General features: G+C 41.2%; 3 protein-coding genes across 4 annotated transcripts; 2 read left to right on the top strand and 1 right to left on the bottom strand.

Annotated features, from left to right (window-relative positions):
* Window positions 1-1,725: 1,725 nt before the first annotated feature.
* Window positions 1,726-5,642, bottom strand: LOC116385526 (calcium/calmodulin-dependent protein kinase II inhibitor 1-like). Its single transcript, XM_031851058.1, has 3 exons — window positions 5,351-5,642; window positions 4,674-5,023; window positions 1,726-3,414 (listed from the first exon to the last, which is right to left on the bottom strand). The coding sequence occupies exons 2-3, from the start codon at window positions 4,855-4,857 to the stop codon at window positions 3,335-3,337; spliced, it is 264 nt and encodes an 87-aa protein (XP_031706918.1). The 5' UTR covers window positions 4,858-5,023; window positions 5,351-5,642; the 3' UTR covers window positions 1,726-3,334.
* Window positions 5,643-10,480: 4,838 nt separating this feature from the next.
* On the top strand, window positions 10,481-14,208 carry LOC116385473 (placenta-specific gene 8 protein-like). Its single transcript, XM_031850968.1, has 3 exons — window positions 10,481-10,595; window positions 10,815-10,942; window positions 13,743-14,208. The coding sequence occupies exons 1-3, from the start codon at window positions 10,481-10,483 to the stop codon at window positions 13,902-13,904; spliced, it is 405 nt and encodes a 134-aa protein (XP_031706828.1). The 3' UTR covers window positions 13,905-14,208.
* Window positions 14,209-15,385: 1,177 nt separating this feature from the next.
* On the top strand, window positions 15,386-18,538 carry LOC116385650 (cornifelin homolog A-like). 2 transcript variants are annotated; one of them, XM_031851303.1, is made up of 5 exons: window positions 15,386-15,784; window positions 15,901-16,106; window positions 16,226-16,342; window positions 16,582-16,736; window positions 17,212-18,538. In XM_031851303.1, the coding sequence occupies exons 3-5, from the start codon at window positions 16,237-16,239 to the stop codon at window positions 17,332-17,334; spliced, it is 384 nt and encodes a 127-aa protein (XP_031707163.1). In that variant the 5' UTR covers window positions 15,386-15,784; window positions 15,901-16,106; window positions 16,226-16,236; the 3' UTR covers window positions 17,335-18,538. The 2 variants fall into 2 exon arrangements, with proteins under 2 accessions (XP_031707163.1, XP_031707162.1); XM_031851302.1 differs by having other exon boundaries at window positions 15,388-15,784; window positions 15,901-16,004.
* Window positions 18,539-21,675: the final 3,137 nt, after the last annotated feature.

Genomic DNA, 21,675 nt, shown 5'->3' on the forward strand with positions numbered 1-21,675 from the left:
AGTGCTGGCATTTTATTGCATTTTATTGCATGCTAGTGCATGTGAGCGTGCACCCACTGGAGGTCTCATGGCCACCGCTCTGCACTGCGTCCATGCAGCAAAGCGCCCACCCGCAGTTCCCCCTCAGTTTAAGATCGATTACCTTTACATGCACACTAATATTCCACTATTATTCTGAATATGACAATATTCCATATTTAGATTAGTGTCATGTTTGTTTTTGTCTTTGTGAACTCTGTTTTTAAAGGTGCTGTATAAATAAAGTTATTATTATTATTATGTAAACAACATATTCCGTTTGGATTATTTGATGAAGGCCTTATTCTGAATTATTCTGCATTTTCCCATTAAAACGTGGGATATGCCGATATCATTCTGGATTTAGCATTTTATGAACATGTATACAGCGCTTTCGGAATATGCGTATCACTTGTTTTTTTTTTTATTGCAATTGGCGACACATGGTCTCTCACCTGTTTCCAGCTCTGTGTGTTGAACACAGACCAGCTAGCCGACAGTTTGCAGAGAGGATCCCGCATTTCTGTCCAGGAAGGAGAAACAAACCTACTCTTAAACATTGTGAAAGACTTGGATATCAACAGTCTTTTGAATATGCACAAATATTGTAACACCCACCTTTTCAAGAAGGTGGTTTGAAGGAATGAAAGAGGAGGCTGCGTTCGCACGGTCAAACAAGTCCGCCATGAATTATGTGTGCACGGCTTCATGTAAATGTTGGTGGGATGATCATTTTCATTAGACACGTAAACAGCTCAGTAGGAATATTGTATTTTTTTTTTAAATAATTAATAAACCTGAAAGATCGTGTGCATGTAAATGTAGTCACTGCTAGCACTGGTAGCACCGTTAGCCGTCGCCATGCTGAGAGCAGTGTAGAGGCAATAGGCAATATCATTTTAAATGTAGCACTTGTAAAGAGCATCAAAACATAAATAAAATATTTTGTTCATCAAAAATGTACTTTAATTATTGTTGCTGTACTTGCATCTCTGAGTGCGACACTAGTCTGACAGGAGAGTCGTCATTCATCTGCTGAAGGAGGAACATTTTTAGTATTGACATACTATATTTATACATAATATGAAGTAATAACATGATGTGACACCTTGAGTACATATAGATAAAGAGAGGACTCTTCAGTAAAGTACTTCAGTAGCATTTTGAAAGAACACATATTTGCATATTCATAGACTCTGGATTTGTAAATGAGGAATCATATTATTTTTTTAAAATATCATATCAGACAAATTATTATTGAAAGCAGAGTGTGTTTTAAAAGATGTCTCTTTTAGCATACATTATTTAACTCTGTTTACCACTCCATATTTTGCCTTTAATTTGTATTCGGCCACATCACACAACTGTAATGTGCAGCTTAAAATGCTTTAAGTGATAAACCCAGCCTTGGCAGTCATGGTTTAATAGATAAGTGACCTAATCGGGACACAGCATGGTAAAGCGGGGACAATATTCCACATATAGTGTTTACTTAAACTGATTTAGATTTGTTTAGGTGTCTATAATACATGTTGCTGCTGCCCCCCGTCTACAACGGTACATTGCTTTGCTCCCCTGCTGCTACTCCATCTCTTTCTCCAAACTCCCTCTAATGAGAGTATTACACTGACAATTATGTAAATGTCTTTTGAAGTTTAGGAACACAAATTGGAAACAAGTGCATCAAAACAATAAACTCCACAGAGATTCCACAAAGATTCATCTTTAATTTTCCCGAGATGCATTATGAAAAGTCGACCATTTCCATGCAAAGGGTAGCAAACAACCCCAAAGACAATCTCAGAGTCAGAGAACGGGCTGTGAAATGCAGGTGCTTCCATGACGCAAAAAAAGTTAAAGTGAACGAGTAACAATTTCACAGCCAACTAAGTAACATGACATCAGCATGAGCCTCTACCGACAATAGCATGTCATTTCAAGGTCCACTGCAATCTTTAAAAAACCCAAATAACCCCCCCCCACCCCCAAAAAAAGCATCAGTGTTAAGATTGTCTCAGCAGTGAGAACTAATCATAGAGAGCTGCTTGTTTTCATTATCTCATACTGTAATTGTGAAGTAAAGGTTGACATTATCTTTAAAGAGTTCACTTGAACCCAAAAGACACTCTGACACCATCTGCGTGTAGCTTAAGCAGATTACTGCTGTAAATATTAATACAAAGTAAAGTATTGTTCATCATCACATGTCTGTGTGCCAATCTATTTCAATCATCGATCTGATACAGCGTCAAATATCATTTGGCAATTGATTCAAAAGAACTAGGACTGTACATGTCTTTTATCACAGTTGTCTGGCCAACTGGGAAACCCGTCCCCTTTGAAAGCTAACAAAACCCTCCATGAATCTGTTGTTGTTTACGACATTTTACTGCTGAGTCAGCGACCCGAGCCAACAATGAGCTCCAGGAAAACATTGACTCTGCATGATCTAAAGAGCATAACGGTGCTTGCGGTTTTTGAAATACTTCTACATTAGCCCTTAATAACAGGATACCAGTTACGTGTTTTGATGCTTTAAACAGACTCCATGCATAGAATTCTGCAACATGTCACTGCACATAACAGGCATTCCCACAAAGTGCACCATTTGGAAAACATATTAAATCTCAGTTATAGATGACTAAAGCAATTTTCCATTCAGAAACGAGTAAAAAACATTTAGAAGACATAACAACACAACAAAGTGTTTTCTTCTCATTTTTTTTAAACAATAAATATTTAGCAGTAGTTGTATTTTTTCCTTCAGTAAATAGCGAGCTTTCGTCCACTGGATAGTATACACCACTTGCATCGGTGTGAGAGTAGAGAACGATAGTCATTGCACAACCAAAGCTTAACATTTCACCTGTGTGTTAGACACTAACAGGTCTGTGTTCCCTCACACAGCCAACCCACAGACTTAGAAACCCTCACCAGAAAACAGGCAGGTGAGAAGCTGCTTTTCACCAAAACCATTTGCTCAGTGCAACTTTAGAAATGTAGCCCTTGTTAAAGAAGCTCTGAAAAATAAAGACACTTCCTTCCCTCAAGTCCTGATAATATACTGCCTACCGAGGTACAGAGTAGAGAGCGATGCAATAAAATCCATTCACAGTCTGACCAAAGGTAAGATAAATAAACACTATGTACAATCAGGGCCTAGGCTTCAGCTGCCGCTAAATGAGGCGTTTTTTTTGTGTCTGGTTTGAGCCATCAGAAGCTTCAGTCGGACACGTGACAGGATCAAGGCCAAGATCACTGACGGGGAGTTTTGGCGTCCTGGGGGATTTCTTTTTTTGGCACTTCTTGGTGAAGTTTAGGAGATGGGCGACACAGATACAGGACACTGCCCGTTGTTGTTCATGATGTCGTCCAAGTCTTCGTCGTCCAAGTCCACTGAGGAGAAAGGGTCAAAGGTCAGGAATGTGTGCCTCTCAGTGAATGCGTTGATATAAGATGTTATCACAGGTATAATATGTGACCTTTATGTATTCAAATGACTAAACATAACTATGTTATATATTTTGGGAAGTTGTGGACTTAAATTTTCCCAAATATTTTCCTCCCAAAAAAACCTCCTAAAGAAGCTCCTAACCGGGAGAAGCTGACTGCAATGACGGTAATGGCCGTGAAGACAACAACTCCCATGATCCCATACTTCACGATGTCACCAAACTTTGTCTTCTGGTATTGTTTTGATTAAGAGCAGCAGAAAATTATGTATTTAATGGAATAGTTTGACATTTGAGGTTTTCATTTGATTGGCCAGGCTGTTTCCTGTCGTTTTTTTTTATGCTAATCTAAGCTAAATGGCTGCTGGCAGTAATGGACAAACATGACAGTGGTATCAATATTCTTGTCTAATTCTCTTCAGGAAAGAGCAAACAAGCATATTTCCAAAAATGTCAAACTATTCCGTTAAAGATTTTACGCCTTGTGATTACCATACGTGCCTCAGAGGCTGGAGTATCTGCGGATCAAGTTTACCCGATACTCAATGTACTTGTACATAGCCTTGCTGACATCTAGGGATGCAACTTTCAGCTACGTTTTCAAAAATCGACCGAATATTCACCAAATATTCTTCAAGAAACTAACAATCAATGTGTGTCTTCTTGCTTTCCGAGGAAAAGCAAAGTATGAAGGTAATAAAAAATAGTGTTATTGTTATATCATAGAAGTAGTGGTATTGCACTCCGAATGATTAGATCACCACTTCAGCTTTATAACCTTGCATGTGAAGAACTTAAGCTAACATTGAGTGCATCAGTAGGTTAATTCCTGCGTGGTCGGGGTAGATTTTTATTATAATTTTTTTATCCAAGAGGGAGATTTGTTTTTACAGCCAGTACTACATAAAGGTTATTCATGGTTCAGCTTCAGAATACAACTAAAGAAGCATCTTCTAAAAATAAACTTTTGAAAGAAAATGAGCTTTTAGTCTTTGTCATTATAACTGCGTATGTAAAGTGGCCTCGTATTTGTTTGTTCACAGTTAAGTCTGTGTCGATTTTGTTTTTTATTTGATACCATGGCATTCTCATAAATGAAGGAAGTGTTTCTATGTGTGTAGCTGTTGTATGTTGTCACTGTCATGTGTCTGAACCAAACAAAGAAAACAAACAGCTTTAAGGAGAAGCCCAGCACCCACCCACCTTTCTTGGTTCGACCAATCTGTCCCAGCTTGGGTGCCCTCTGTCCGAGTCTCTGGGGATTGGCCCCGCCGCCGTCGCCGCCGTTAACCTGGGGGTGTCCCGGGTTGTACTGCCCTCCCGGACCCGGCTGCCGCGGCGGCCCGCTGGGCTGGATGAGCTCTGGGATACCTGATGCTCCGTACATCTCGAGAAGGCGCCTTCTCCTGATTGGCCGCTAGATGTCCGCACAGCCCAAGCTTTTGTGTCGTGTCGAAAAGCTTCTCACTTCCGCAATGGCATTCAACACACGACGAATGTATGAACAACACACGACAGAATGCTGGAGATAACAGACTGAAAGTCCTCGTAGCCTGTGAAAGAAAGTAAAGACGTCTGTCAGAAATAGCTCTCATGCGTCAGAGAGCGGCCAGCTCTTGGCAAGTGCGCACAAACACTTCCCCGCTGTTTATCCTGAAATAAACGATGCACTCTAATGTGTGTTGTCCCACTCTATTACAACTAGCAGGTGTAGCAAATGCCTTCCTGGACATTACAACAGCTGAGCAGGACAATAACGTGGCTTCCGTTTGATACACTGTTATAAACTGCGCTTGTCCGCCCGCTTCTAAAATCAGCATTGACAGATCGCTTCCGCTACAATCCTTTAGGAATACTAAACACGATAGATGTGACCTCACCTCTTCTTCACCGAGGCCGCAGTAAAGAGCCCAATCTGGTAAAAGCGGCTTCTGATAAGAACAGTGTTGTTGTTGATGAGATCTCTCCCTCTCTCTCTTCTCTCTCTCTCTCTCTCTCTCTCTCTCTCTCTCTCTCTCTCTCTTCTCTCTTCTCTCTCTCTCCCTCTCTCTCTCGGTACCACACCGAGGAAGCGTCGATTTAAAGGGGCCTCTCGTCGTTTTCTCGGCCTTGGGGATTTCCTCGTATTGTGTCTTGACTCCTAGTGACGCGGACGTCAGCGCGCGCTCGATATAAGTGACAGTGCTGACACTTCGGATTGTACAGCGGAGGTGTGCCAAAGTTTTCGAGGGGCGCAGTGCGTAATTACGCACCTTAGGTAATGAGAGAGTGACTCAGGCGCCAGCCAATGACTAGACACTGCTTGGTAATCCCCATACACAGCACATGTAATGCTTTATGTCGGAGGCAGCAGATCATGTCAGCACACTAACTGCAGCTCTCGTCCATATAGAAAAACATAAATATCCAACCAGTGAAGTAGATTAGTGACTTATTGGCTATAGATTATTTACTCATTCATTCATTAGTTCTTTGTCAACAACTGCTGCTTGTTAATATGAACTCACTCTGTTTCATTCATTTGAGTTCCCCCCTTCTCTGAACCTCCATCCATCCATTTTCCACCGCTTATCCGGGGTCGGGTCGCGGTGGCAGCAAGCCAAGCAGGCCGACCCAGACCTCCCTCTGGGTCGGCCTGAGTCTGAACCTTACCCGCCTAAATCCAACCAGCGATCTCTGCAACACCTAACCACGACCAAATGTATCTAGACCACAGGTGGAAGCAAGTCATTTTTTAGTGTCAGCCCTTGGCACTCAAGTCCCAAGTCAGGGTTGACCAATCTTGAGTCTTTCGAAGCTTTCAAAGATACCAAACATTTCTGGCTGAATTTGGGGGAAACACACACATAGAATTCATTCAATGAAGAATAAGCTAACACAGAATTGGCCTAAGTAGAATACTGTAGGATAATGTGGAAATGTGGGATATTTGTACTCCAAAGGGTACTTCTGCAATTATCAGGTGGCTGAAAAGAAGGTCTAGTAGTTAAGCTGATTTTGAAAAAAGTATTACAAGTATTACAAATTAGTATGAAGCTGATTTTTGAAGGTTTATTGTCACTAAAGTCAGTAACCTTCCACCTACAATAAACCGACTGCAAAAGGATAAAGTCTTGGGTAAAAGTTCAACCCATATTTTGATGTTTTTGTTTGTACATACCTGTTGGGAATGTGTTATCTCTCCATCACATGAATCCATGCACAGTTGAGAGATTACCTAAAAGAAATACCCCCTGAGACTTGCCAAGACTGATCTGCCCGTAGATCAAACTCTGCAGACCCACACGGTTGGTATATATAATTGTCAGTGTGTCTCTTCCCCTGTAGAACAATCTAACACTTTGTCGTGAGCGGAGCAAAACCCACCCCCATCATGTCCAGGATCATAAGTCTTACTCTCCTGCTCATCATTCTGGTTGACACCTTTTATGGCAGCACAGGTACATACAAAGAGAATAGATTTTGGATAAGTGCATCTTATGATGCATTTATGACATCAGCGACGCAGGAAATGGGATGAGGCGGTTGATGGGTAATGTATTATTGTCGGCCATTAATGATTTCTTGCTGTTTGTCTTTTTCCACTGTGTAAAGCTTCACAAGCTGGATTTCATGTGTCCAAAGTGCACATCCGCAAGTGCAGGTGCAGAGGTGAGTGTCCCCTGGTCTTTCATACATTTTGGTTAAAGATTTGAAATGGTGAAAATCAGCATGGAAAAAGAGTATGATCACCGGGGCTGTTAGATACTGTTAGATAAGATTGGTTTTCTACAGACTTTTCTACAATACTGTACAGTCAGCAGAGAACATGGCATTAAGAGGGGTTATGATCCGAGTGTCTATGGTGCTCATTTCAATGACCACCTCTGTTTTCACTGCAGTTTTTGCCAATGGAAAAATAAAGTGTCGCTACCCACTGTTTCCCACAAACCACAAAGAGAAACAGAATCTGATCAAATGCTTCTGCAGCAAAACAAACCAACACAGTGAGTGAACTGACATTGTATGTGGGTGTGAGATGGAGAGATTTCTTTTCTCTCTTCTGTGCTACTATTCAGTAAAGATGCTTAATTTGTTTCCATTTTTTTCTCTAAATGTGTAGAGTTTCCAGAGTTTAAAGCAGCCTGCAGCACAGGGCTTCCTGGTTTTCCAATCTCCCTGGTATGAATCAATGGATTTCAAAGGGGGAGCAGGAGAGAAGGACCTTGAACACGGCTCTTTAGGAATCATATCACAACATACAAGATCAAATCGTCATCACATGATGTTAGCTGTTACATCCCATTATGTCAAGTCACATAACTGTCACAACATGACATGACACACAATTAACTCCCTTATGCATCGCATCAACCTTGTAATATACTATAGATATCTGTGACCTCAAATACATTGTAAATAAAGACATTTTCTATTGCAGATACTTTGTTTTTCTCCTTTGTTTGTGTATGTTTGAACGTAAGCGGAGCTTAGCGGTAGTTTGACATTTTGGGAAATACGCTTCTTCACTTTGTAGCTGAGAGTATCGATACAACTCTCATGTCTGTACAGTGAATGTGAAGCTGCAGCCAGCAGTCAATTAGCTTAGCTTAGCACGACTGGAAACTGGAAGACAGCTTCACTGTCTCACATTTATGTAATGTGAACAAAAACCAAAGTGTAAAAGCAAAAATGAGCTGTATTATGGGGGTTATGTGCCAGATTACTTCTCAAATGAACTGTTCTGTTTTTTTTTTGCTGAGCCAAGTTAACTGACTGCTTGCTACGACTTCATTTACCAAACATATGTGAGATTGGTATCAATCTTCTCATCTAACTCTTGGCTAATAAAAGCAACTATTTCCCAAAATATTGAATATTGCCCTAATTCCTTTTTTTGCTAAAACAGGTTTGAAACATTGGTTGAAACATTCATCACACTTTCAGGTATTTGTACAATGTTACATCAAGTTCTGATTGTTTTAAATAATAAATCCCAAGAATTTACTTAATTTAATATTGTAGAAATGTAATTGTCATTGTCAGTTTTTACTGTGAATGATCCGGTTCTGTATTTTTGGGTGGATGCGATACTCTCTCACCCCCCATGAATGTCCCCTTCGTTAATCCTCTGTGTGATCACCTGTGTCAGCTGCAGCCCTTATGGAAGAGGAGGCAGCTCTTGCTTGATAGGGGTAGGATTCACTCCACTGGGCCTTTCCTGTTTCAGAACAATGAGAAATCGGATGTTATAGTGAGGATTTGTTTTTTGTTTTGTTGCGCAGCTTCAAAGAAAACCCTTCTATATGATGCAATTTCAAATGGTGAAATTCCACTGCTTGTGTAAATATTATCATTTGATTTGATGTATTTTTCACCGAGCAGAATCCTAAAAAGAACAAAATTAGCAGAGCTCACTTAAAAATAAAAATAAATAATAAGAGAATCTGTATGTCCTATTAATATTCTCAATGATATGATACACAGTTTTACCTATAAGTGCTGCGTGATGACATTTTGTGATTTCTTCGTGTCTCTTACTCAACTGGTACAGATCAGGAGTGTCCAGTGGTGTAACTCAGGCATGTTTTCAGACATCAACTTATCTCTCACCGAGGTCTCTGAACAAAACACTACAGGTCAGCAGAGTAAACTGTCATGGGAGCACATTGCCTTGTTTACCCACTTTTTCATATTTACCCCAAAACACTGCAGTCAAGCAAAGAGCACACACACACACACACACACACACACACACACACACACACACACACACATGTGAACGTCAAAGTGAGACGAGAGAAAGAGAGGAAACGTCTCATAGTACTTAACAAAAGTGGCCCGTACTTGTTTTTCTTGGGATTTTGACAACTAAACCCTCAGACGGGTAAGTCATCTATTCTTTATAAAAAATAACCCTGGTTACATATTTTCGGTTAAACTTCACTGATGTAAATCATTCTTCAGAGTACAGCAGGCTGGCTCTGAGCCACGCATGTACCAGAAAAAGGGAAAGCTCTGGAGGAACCTTGCTCTTCTCTGAGTTTGGAGCTGAGGAGCAGAGCTAAAGAATAACTCGGGTCAGGAGACAGAGGCGTTTAATCCGTAGTGAGTGACGGGCGTGGACTTTTGTTCACAGCAAGCACCTCACTGGTTTGTTGAGCTTAACTTTTGACTGGGATAATAGGTTTCCTGTGGATGTTGGCTTTGGTCAGAATTATGGGTCACGGATGCAGAGTTTGCTGCCTTGTATCCTCTTATTTTTCTAACTGGTGTTAATGTGTAGAGTTATTTAGATCGCAGGGGCCAGATAGCAGCACTGCAGGCCGAGTACTCACTTGGATGCAAACTAGTAGATCAGATAGCAACTGAATCGTATATTAGTAGTATTAACTAATTATTTATTTTGCTAGATATGTTTTGGAGGAAACATAACTGCCTCTTCCTGGCAACCTGGTTTTTCAAAATCAGAAAGTGTCAAACAATCTAAGTGATGCATTCAAATGTACATTCAAAATAATACAATTTTGAGGTATTTGGACTGAACTTGAGGATATCAATTTCTCGCTACTTTATACTTCTCCACTACATTTACCTCCTTTCCTTCAAATGACTAAATAATAATATATTCTTGAGAATTCTAACCAAATTCAATGTATGCTGGGGGGAAATCTAAAAGGCTAACAATGTTAATACTCATTAGTTGGATATTTAGCTCTTCATTTTAAGTTGAATTCAGGGTTACATGCTCTGAATTGTCTCTGAATGTTGCCAATTTAAGACTGATGAATGCATTTAATCACACTGAATTAATGATAAAATGAGTTGATCTAATTTATTTGATTAGAAGAGTCTACAATGTTTAACCCAGAGTGGAATAAGCATTGTACATGAAAAGTACAAAATAAAAGGGGAACTCATTGGTAACTGAGGCTTTTCACAAGTTAGAATGGATGTGTTCTTTATGTGAACAAACAGTAGGAATAGCATCACAACCATAACATAACCCCCCCTCTCCTTCATGGTCGTGGATGGCCAGCTCAGCTATGTCTCAACAGGTGGTCCAGGTCCAGCCGGAGAGCAGGGTTCAGGAGAAAGGTCAATGGAGTACTGGCCTGTGTGAGTGCCATAAAGACATGGGAGACTGTAAGTGTCCAAACATTATACAGTATACAGTATGATATAAAATATGATGAGATGTATACATTTTCTGTCTATGCTGAATGCAAAAAAAATGCTTTCCTGAAATGATAAAACATTAGGTTTTTGTGTACTATGAGTTAACCTAGTGTGTGTGTGTGTGTGTGTGTGTGTGTGTGTGTGTGTGTGTGTGTTTAGGCTGCTTTGCCCTGTGCTGCCTCCCAGTGTTTACCTGTAAGGTGACCAGTGCAGTGGGCTCCTGTCCCTGCCTGCCCCTGCTGGACTGTATCGGCTGCGTACCACCGGCCTCTCTCGCCATGAGGGCGTCTGTCAGGGAACGATACGGCATACCGGTAATACACCACAGATAGGATTTGACATCTGGTGGAGGGATGTATACCTGATTGAGACCCAAATAGATTTTTAGGCATTCTAATATCAAATGGTTTATAAAATAGTGCATGCTGTAAATGGGAAAAGCGAGTGAGGATGCCCCCAGACCCCCCCCCCTTGGTTTGGGCTGAGCCCTGAATGTTCACACATCTGGCTCCGCCCCTGCCACCACTGTCTTTTTCTCCTCAACCTTTATGAGGATGCTGCCATCTTGTTTCAAAACTTGGTTGGAATTGCCAGTGAACAAAACTGAACTTAGTTGAGGCATTTATGTCACGTTCAATCGATCAGAGAGGGTGAAGAAGAAGTGACTGTGAATAAACGAGTGTTTTGCTGAGACGTTTCTCTGTAGCTGGGGTTGGGAATGTGAGAGTTAAATGTGAGACTAAATTCTTTCAGCCAAGTGGAGTGGCCCCTGTGACTGTGATGTCGTGAACAATGCAGCAGATTGCGTACACTGTGTACCCAGCTCAATAACACAGAGCCGCTGGAGCTTTGGATAATTAGGATAGCTGCTGAGAAGACGAAGACGCTTTAGTGATGAAACACAATAACAGCATGCGGGGGAAATAGCTGCAAGATCACGCAGGTGTGCCTAATGACACAGGTTATTGTATAAATCTCCTCTAGAGCCATAAATAACTAAATGAATAAACAACTAGCTGTTAGTGCATTTAAGATACAGCAAGCTGCTCAGGCTTCCCACCCACTGCTTGTCCACACTAAACACTCACACACCTGCATGCACGACCACAGATCTCAATAGACATCGGGTCACTCATCACTGCACATAACCAATACCGAACAGATGTTTCGACAAGCAAACAGCACATGCCGGGGCCAAGTTGTGTGAGTCTGATGTTGGATAAGCGGAGCGTTTCTGGGACAGTGAAGAGAAGAAGAGATAAGGCAGGAGGTGGGAGTGGTTGGAGGCCAGGCAGGCAGAAGCTGGAGTGCTGCCATCGGAGAGAAGGAGGTGGTTGGTAATGTTGGCTTCTCTGGAGGTGGAGTGGGCCGTGGATCGCTGTCAATACCGCAGAGCATGAGCTAGGAAGGTGCCAGAAGTTCTTATGAAAACAAGTCACAGCATGCAGGCTGTTTGTAGCGCAAACTCTCTCATGGATGGAGGGAGACAATGCTGTAACGGTGGTGTATCACGAGAATAAAACTGTAGATTCAGTCAGATTACTTCACTCATTTGCATATTCATTAAAAGTTGTTTAATGAAACTAAATATCTCAACAACTATTGGATGGAATGCCACCAAATCTTACTGATACCAATCTCGCCTCGCAGGTTTCCGTGGATCCTGGTTATACCTGGACCCTGGTCTTGCCTCCTGCCTTGGTTCTGTCATATACATTGAATGTACACATGACATCTATTGCACTTCTGTCCATCCTGGGAGAGGGATCCCTCCTCTGTTGCTCTCCCTAAGGTCTCTTGTCTCCCCATTAAAGGTTTTTTTTGGGGGAGTTCTTCCTGTTCCAATGGAAGGGTCCTATGTCAGAGGTTGTTATATGTGTACAGATTGTAAAGCCCTCTGAGGAAAATTTGTGATTTTGGGCTATACAAAAATATATTTTATTTTATTTCATTGAAATCTCTGAAAGAGATTTAGGGTCCTTAGAGGATGAGTCAGAAGTGATGACTTTTCCTCAAGCACCGTTTTGACAGCATAGTTTGACGGAATCTTAACAACTATTATAAACCAACACTAAATAAACCAACAAATAACTCCAAACTTATATTTGAGACGATACCTTTTTGTTTGTTTATGTTTATTGTGGTACTTTCTAATCCCAAAGTTGCACGTTGCATTCAGATCTATAGACCTGTAATGATGTTTGGGGGCGTAGTGATAATTTTAGTCGTTAACGTTGTCACCCTCCCACATTGAATGCACAAGAGAGCCAGCGCAGCAGAGAGAAAGGGTGCTATTGAGCAGATCCCAGGTATGTTGCTCAAGAAAGACATGCATGTAAACATAAAGATTGTTTTTGCTACTTCTAGACACTCAACAAGTTGCAGTCAGATCCTCAGACCTGTAAAGATGCTTGTCAGGTGGAATTATTATTTAGTAGATTATGTCACGAATGCAATGCAACAATTGCTGTTTTTGATATTATATACTTATTACATATTACATAACAATAATGTTTGGACTTGACAGCGATGATGCAAGAAGTAAGACAGAGAAATCAAAAGTGACAAAAGTTGCAATGCTGAGAAGTCACATGCTGAGGCTGCACATGGATCTGCCTTCTTGGTTGTTTCTCAGACTTTATTGATTTAATCTCACCCACTAACATTTCTATCTCGACATTACTGACAAGCTCTTTGTCCTGGTTGCTGTTGCTAAGAGCAAAGACTTGGCTGCACGAAACTCAGTGTCCTCAGGGAGAGGATATTAACTGAAGCAGAAGAGCTTGATTATTACTGTTACACTGACAAATACATCGCCTTCTATGAACTTCAAGCTGCCGTATTATACATTGCTAATTTGGTGTTTTGAAACATAAAAAATGAATGTTAAACTACAACTAAACTACTATTAAATTATACTCCAGATTCTCTTCAAACTAACTTAATGTAATACTGCAAATTACAAAGTGTATCATAGTACAACAGGCAAATGAAACACAGATCTGCTGCATTGTATATCAGTAAAAATGTATTTTCTTTGCACCTAAATGCAAATGTTCACCTTTTGTTCGAGCCTCCCACCTGTGTTCAGGCCGCTCTGCGTGTGTCTTACAGGGGGGGGTGTGGAGCGACTGCCTGTATGGATGCTGCTGCTATCCGCTATCTTGGCTCCAGATCTCCAGAGAGCTGAAGAGAAGAGCAGCATCCAACGCCTCCTCCTCTTCCTCAGCCAGATACACCGCTCTGACCTCCCTGCAGGGGGCGCACTTGGTCTAGACCATACATGCAGCACTCCTGTCTTCTGTGCTCTGCTGCAGCTTGCCCTCCAGTGTGCAGGAGTTGATTTAATCACACTTCCTCTGATCTGCAGCCACTCCCTGTTGCCTTTAGAGAATTCAGGGACCCGATCTGTCCCACAGAGAGGAAAGTTCAGTTTTTCCCAAAATGAAGTGATGAAAAGTAATTTGAATATTAGACACGAGGCTACTTTTCCATGTATTTTTGAGTAGCAGAATGAGCATTATTTCATGGTGGGAATTAATTAAGTACATTTGCTCATGCACTGTAGCTTTATTCTACTTTTCTACTCCTACTCTACTTCATTTCAGATGGAACTATTGTACTTTTTACTCGGATTGACATTCATCAGATTAACATTTTACATATAAAAATAAACATTCCATAATTTTATAAAATACAATTCATTGTATGAACTAGTGATTCCCAACTTTTTTGCCCTGTAACATATTACACGAAGCATTGTCTAGTGGAGGCTTTTTTGTTATTATGTCAATGAGTTGTCAGTCATTTGAAAAAGGGATGGAACTTTTTGAGGCCCAAAAAGCTAAAAGATAAGAAAATCATATTGTTCACAACAAAGCTGAAATTAGACAAAAGTCTGAAAAATGATCACAGATTTGTTTAGCATAATTCAGTTTTTTCTACTTTCTACTCCAATTAATCATCTCATGGCCCCTCAGATGTATCTTGTGACTCCTTGCTGGGGGCCAAACCCCACGCTGGGAACTACTGGATGAACATACCTTAGTACAAGCAACCAGCTAACTCCAATCTAAAAATCTCATATGTAGCTGAATATCTTTCACAGTCGCCAATTGTCGGCAGAATGAGTACTTTTACTTTTGATATTTCAGTATAATACATTTAGTTGATAATACTTCTGTACTTTGACTTCTGGAGGATTTTGAGTGCACGACTTTTACTTGTAATGAATTATTTGTTGTTTTATTGATGGTTAAGGCAAGGAACAGTACCACAGCACACTGATGATTACAAACAGTAGCATTACACAAAGTCTATAGAGCCTCCATCTTTAAGTTTGAACTTGCCACATGTTTACAAAGGCAAATTATTGAATGCAACTTTCTAAATATGATTAACACTTGTGCTGCCTTTCTTTTTAAGTATACTTGCTGCTCCTTTACACTTTATTTTTATCGCTACCACACTAAAAGTTGCACAGAGATTCCAAGTCATTCCAAGAATCTTTTAGCCCCCTGCATTATGACAGACGGTCAAAGAACGTGAATTTTATGGAGAAGGAAACATTGATTCTTTTCATAAAACAAAAAACAGGAGAAGTTTCTCTAATGTTATAGCGGATTTGAAATAGTTATTTACAACAAGCAGATTAATAATGACAGGAATTTAGACATCGTGAATAAAAAAATCCAGCTCTCACTAAGCTGAATTGTAACATATGGAATCCTTCAAAAATAAAACTGTAAATTGATGTGTTAGTGCAGCATGCTTAAAATATGTAGTACGTCTAAAATATCCTCTTTCAGAGGCAATTTAGCAACTGATTTAGCAAGATTGTAACATAAAGGCACAGAGCTGCTGTGTGTCTCTTTTGTTCTTATCACTCACCTCTGTCTAAGAACAGAGTTGCATCCTTCAAAGATGAGGTAATGTGCATTTTGTGGCATGATGACGTCTGAGATTCAAAAGGATGCGTGACGGTCAGATTATCTGATGTCTGACTGCCAAAGGTATGGACACAAGTCAGACTGGACAGACCGGTCAGTGACATGCATCCTGTGCTGTCCTGTCACGTTCACTGCTCTGCAGCGAGTCTATAAGATGCCACGCTGTTCTGCAAATCCATCCCTTCACTGAATGCCGCTCACAGTAAGGTAAAGATTTCTAATTTATTCTGAATTGTGTCGTACTTTCAGGAAAAGAAGAAACCCTGATAATAATTTACTTATTGAAACAAATTTATCATCATTATCATATGATTTCACTTCAGGAGGATTGCGTGACCTCGAAGCTGTCAGGAAATTCTGCAACCTGACTGGGATTTGTGAAACTTTTCACAGTTGAACTCCAACCTACAGACCTGTTCACGCACAAGTCTGTTTATCTTGTTACCTGAAAAGTCAAAGATATGGGGTGTTTGCTCAATAACAGCAGTGTGTAACTCTCATGACCCTGACCAGTTCAGTTTACTCCTGAGTGTGTACTTCTCTTTCCCAAAACTGAAAACCTTGGCTTAACAATATTTTTTGGTATATTTCTTTATCACCACAAAGATTTGGTCTTGACAGTTACTGTAATGTGTGTTTTTTTGTCAGAAGCTTAAGCCATGTCTGAAAGGATGGTCATGTCCCAACCCAGGCCCTTCATCATGACCAGTGTGTCCAGCCAATGGACCTCTGGCATCTGTGATTGCTTCCAAGACCTGCCGCAGTGTATGTGCCCTTCTTTTTATGCAGTCGATGTCAGATAATACGAGATATCAAATCTCAAAGATGAAGATCTGAAACATTTTTTTCTGAAGTGCAACAATAATGTTTGTACACCTTTAAGAGGCTTTGCAGCCCAAGAAGAGATGTTTGGCCATGACCTCAGTGACTGATGTTGTCCAGCTGTGAAACCTTTTAGATGAGCACATTCCTACTGTTGAGCTTAACTGGGACTTTTATTTCAGGCTGCCTCGCCTTTTGGTGTCTTCCCTGCTTCACCTGTAAGACAGCACATGAGGCCGGGGAGTGTGTATGTTTACCTCTGCTGGACACTTTTGGACTTATCCCTCCTATGACCACAGCCCTCAGGGTGTCAGTACGCCAACGCTATGGCATTGAGGTAATTGTATTCTTTATATAGTACTTACAAGCATCGGGTTAACCCTCATAAAAGTCATCATTCATCTGATTTTTTTATGTATACTTTAACGGGATTAATGTCAGTAGCCCAAAAATCAGCTGTATGGTATTATCAGGCCGGTCTCAGATACCGACGCATAAGGTCTTTTAGGTAACTACAATGCAAACTCATCCACGCCAGTAATGGGCGCTCAGAGCAGGTGCTTTTGCAGTTTTGTAACATAGAAGACCAGTGACCAGTAACTACCCAGTGTTAGAAAGTGACACCTAGGGGTCAGTATGTGACAAGCTGGCAATGAGAACAGGTTAGTATTATACAAAACTAGTGCAGTGCTTGGCTCCTGGTATCGCTACTTACACGTAGAAAGCATTTGTTTTTTTCCTTTCACTGTTGCATGTCTAACCCCTCTTATCTCCTCGCCCAACCGTCCCTAACTGTGTCTCTGTCTCCACAGGGTACCATTTGCAGGGATTGTCTGTACTCCTGCTGCTGCGGGCCCTGCACCTGGTGTCAAATAGCAAGAGAGATGAAAACAAGGAAGAATCCCATCACCTTCGTCAGCATGGCCGCCAGATAAGAACAAAATGCTGAATTCGCATCATCGCTGCGTGTGATGCATTGCTGGTTCAAGCATGGCTGCCTCTGTGGAATGTCGCTGAGCAACTGATTGAACATCAGCACATGAGGGTCATAAATGTTGCATCACTTGATGACGGAAAGAAGAGATAAGCACACACTTCACCTTTGTAAAATCCATTAACAGATACAGTATAAACGAGAACTTAACAGTGACAGTAGTGGTATGAACTGAACTGTATTTTATACAGTTTTTGGGTTACTGACTTTGCACACAGATTTCACACATACATCTTTAATATTATATAAGGAATGCTTTTGTTTTTTTACTTGTTTTCCTTCACTTTCAAGATGCTTGTTTCATATGTTCCTTTTGGATAATTGATTACTTTGTCTTTGTATTGGTTGTTATCCTTCAGAAGTATGTATATGATATGTTTGTATATGGGCTAATTTTCACTTGTTATATGAAAAGACAAAGACGGCGGCCGTACTGAAACATAGCTCTTCATAAGATATCATGTTTAGGCATGGAGTTACAGCCATGCTGGCGGCGTGGGTCAAGGGGTGACAATGTTGAACTCTCGGTCAGTCTCCCATTTTGGTCCAGACCGAGATTTCTCAACAACTATTGCATTGAAATTTGGTAGAGATTCAAGGTCCTCAAAGGACGGATCCCTCTGACTTTGGTGAACTTCTGACTTCTCCTAAAGCACCACCACAAGATTGACAATTTATTCTACACTTTTGACCAAATACCTGCAAAACAAATAACATTCCCATCAGTCTCAGCTGCAGGCCTACTTTGTTAATATGCTAAATAACAATAGTGAACATGGTAAAAAAATTACCTGCTTACAGTAACATCAGCCTGTTAGCATTGTCCCTGTGAGCATATTAGCATTCTGATTTTAGCCTTATTAAGCTCAAAGCAGCGATGTGGCAAAGTGCTAACAGGACTGTACACTCAACACCTAGAGGTGTGCGAAAATCACTTTTCCTGAATGACTGGTTATATTGTGTTACTAACTATTAGAATATACTGTAATTCTTAGTTCCATGAAGTTGTGCTATAGATGCATTTGTGATAAATCATACATTCTTCTTATTTATGTCTCTGAATCTTTCAGTCTGTTCCTAATATTTTTGTCACATACAAGTCAACAGTGCAATAAAACTCAAAGTCTGTCTGAAGTTCAACACAATAAATCTCAGTGTGCTCTATCTTATGTCCAGCCCAACTAGTGGGGTGCCAGCATCTGTGGCTGCTTCCATGATTTAGATGTCTCTAAGTCTGTTATGAGGTGTTTTCATTACACCTCCTGTGTGTTTGCCTTCCACATTGACTTTAAACTTTTGACTAGGGCTGTAGTGAAGACTTAAGTCAACGTCCAACACGGAGCAGCTCTGAGACAAATGTGAGTGAGTTCAAATGGGGTCAATTCAGTTTTTAGACTTTGTAGTCTGTTATGATTACATGTCACACTTGACCTTGCTTAACCTAGCTTCCATAAAGGAGCAGCTTAGGCGCACACAAACACACACACACACACACACACACACACACACACACACACACACACACACACACACACACAATTCGTAAAAGATGTAATGTTGAGCGGCGCAACATTTTGGTTCAGGTTTATACAACTCCACAGAGGCAGAGGAGAGGAGGGAAATGCTGCGGCTCACTGATATAACCGTTGTACTGCGCCTCTTGCTGTTGTTGTAATCACCAATGCTCACTTTATTATTCCCTCTGCTGTGTGACCTTGCTGCTTCCTCCTTCCCTCGTTCCCTGTCACTCCCGTCTCACACACTCTGACTGTGTCCAAGTTTGGATTGTTACCCAGTTCTCCCTGAAGTTTCCTCAACAAGCCGATTGTAAAGTCAGCGCATTGAACTTGCATGTGAGAGTCCGATCTACAAGGAAAACATCATCCAAAGATGCGAAACGAGCAGCGATGTGGAGCTCAGCGGGAGTAAACTGATGAGCCACTTTGCATTGAGACACAATATGTTGATTGGACAAAAAACAGCCATCCATCTGACAACTTTACTTTGAACAGATTCTCTCATGTCAAGAGAATTATTTGACACAATTAGGACAAATGCAAAATGTAGGATCACTCAAATTACAAATCCATTAAAATGCACTTTACCATACTTAAATCATGCCTTTATTGACCTTTGCTTTTAATAACAATACACATAACTTTGGTAGTAACTTATAACCCACATGCTGGACTTTGACCTGTTAGAATAGGGCCTGTGTGTAGAATTTAAGCTGTGTGGAAACACAGATCTCACACAGTATCCTGACTCTCAGAGGACGTGGAGCTGAAGTCAAACTTCTGGATTTTGATACAACAAGAACTCGGTGAGACATTTGATTAACTTTTAATTTAACAATTTAACAACAAAACACTTTTGCTAAACACATTTTATGCCACTGGCCTATTAGTATTTCATACAGGACAATATACAAGATACAGTATATATGTTTCAGTATGCCATCTACATGTCATAACTTTGTATTGTCACTGGCAGAAAATTATATGTGTTACTGTGAAGAAGGCCCAATCCTCTTTTTTCAAAACTTAACATCCATTAGTTTAACAACCAGCAGCTGATAAGCTAGCCATAAACGGAGGAAAGAAAGCTACAGAATGGCAAAATAGAATATAAACAGGTACAGTATGTTTATATCTCACTTATGCCAAACAGCAGAATATCCAAATGCATATGGCGCTGAAATAGCCTCTAGCGCACTGTGACCCTGTACTGCATAAGATACTTAGAAAATACTGTCCACATGTAGCAGTAGCAGTAGCAAACCACAATAACGCTTCTCGAATGAAATGGTCCCCCGCTACATTGCTTTTACATTGTCAGTTTTTTGGTAAATCCCTGCCGACGATTTTTACATAATTTACATGAATCATCTTTCAACTCCTCCCTTCTTTGTGTTACTGATTGAGTTACAGAAAATTGATAGATTGGAAAACTACTTTTATATGGCATCAGGTTACAATAAAATTAGTTAGACTTCATTGTCCTAGAGGAAATAAGCTTGGACACATACAGTATCTGGTGTTAAGAAATACAAAATAACAAATGCAGACACGCCATACATGTCTGCAGCCAGTTCACCTGTATGTTGCCCCAGCTCAACCCCCTTTCCCACAACATTCAGCTTCCTTCCAGCCTCCACATACACTACACTTCCTATCCAATGCCCCACCCCCCCACTAACAACCTCCAGCACACAGCCCTTGCCCCCCAACTTGTCCCTCACAATAAACCAGATGAGGAAAGAACTGAAGAAGATCAAGGTGAGAAAGGCTGCAGGTCCGGGTGGCATCAGCTCAAGGCTTCTAAAGTCCTGTGCAGACCAGCTGTGTGGGATTGTCCAGCACATCTTCAACCTGAGCCTGAAGCTGGGGAGAGTGCCACTGCTGTGGAAAACATCCTACGTGGTACCACTGCCAAAGACACCGCACACCAAGGACCTCAACAGCTACAGGCCGGTGGCACTGACATCGCACCTGATGAAGACCCTGGAGAGGCTGGTCCTTGTCCACCTCCTCCCCCTGGTGAGCGCATCATAGGACCCACTTCAGTTCGCCTACTAACCTGGCATTGAGGTGGATGACGCTGTCATCTACCTTCTACATAGATGCCACTCTCACCTGGAAAAGGCTGGAAGCATGTTTTTCTCCAGTGGCCTCAACATCATTCAGCCCAAGCTTCTGAGGAACAAGCTGGAGCAGACAGGGATGGGCCACCACCTTACAGCATGGATCCTGGACTACCTCACCAACCATCCACATTATGTGCGGATACGGGAGTGTGAGTCTGACCTGGTGTCCTGCAGCATGGGAGCCCCGCAAGGAACCATTTTGTCTCCCTTCCTCTTCACCCTATACACCTTGGACTTCACACACAACTCTGCTAACTGCCACCTGCAAAAGTTCTATGACGACTCTGCAATCGTTGGCCTCATCACAGTTGGCGATGACAGGGAATATAGAGAACTGAACCAGGACTTCATTGGCTGGTGACAGCGGAACCGCCGGTGTAAACACTTTCCTCCTGTACCAGTGAACATCCAGGGAATGGACATTGAGATAGTGAGATCTTACAATACCAGGGTGTTCATCTGAACAATGGGGAATCTGCATTTCTGTGGAGGAAGCAGTTGTTATTGGAGCAATTAGTGAGCTGTGTGCCCAGCAGCGTTATCAGCCCTACAGAGCGATCGTCTGAAGTCACGGTTTGAGGCTTTGAGGAGGGCGATGGACACAAAACGGAGGCATTCCCAATTTAAATATCCAGA

The sequence above is a fragment of the Anarrhichthys ocellatus genome, unplaced genomic scaffold (assembly GCF_004355925.1).
Source record: "Anarrhichthys ocellatus isolate YVR2014 unplaced genomic scaffold, GSC_Weel_1.0 scaffold11, whole genome shotgun sequence".
In the NCBI taxonomy this organism is placed as follows: Eukaryota; Metazoa; Chordata; class Actinopteri; order Perciformes; family Anarhichadidae; genus Anarrhichthys; species Anarrhichthys ocellatus.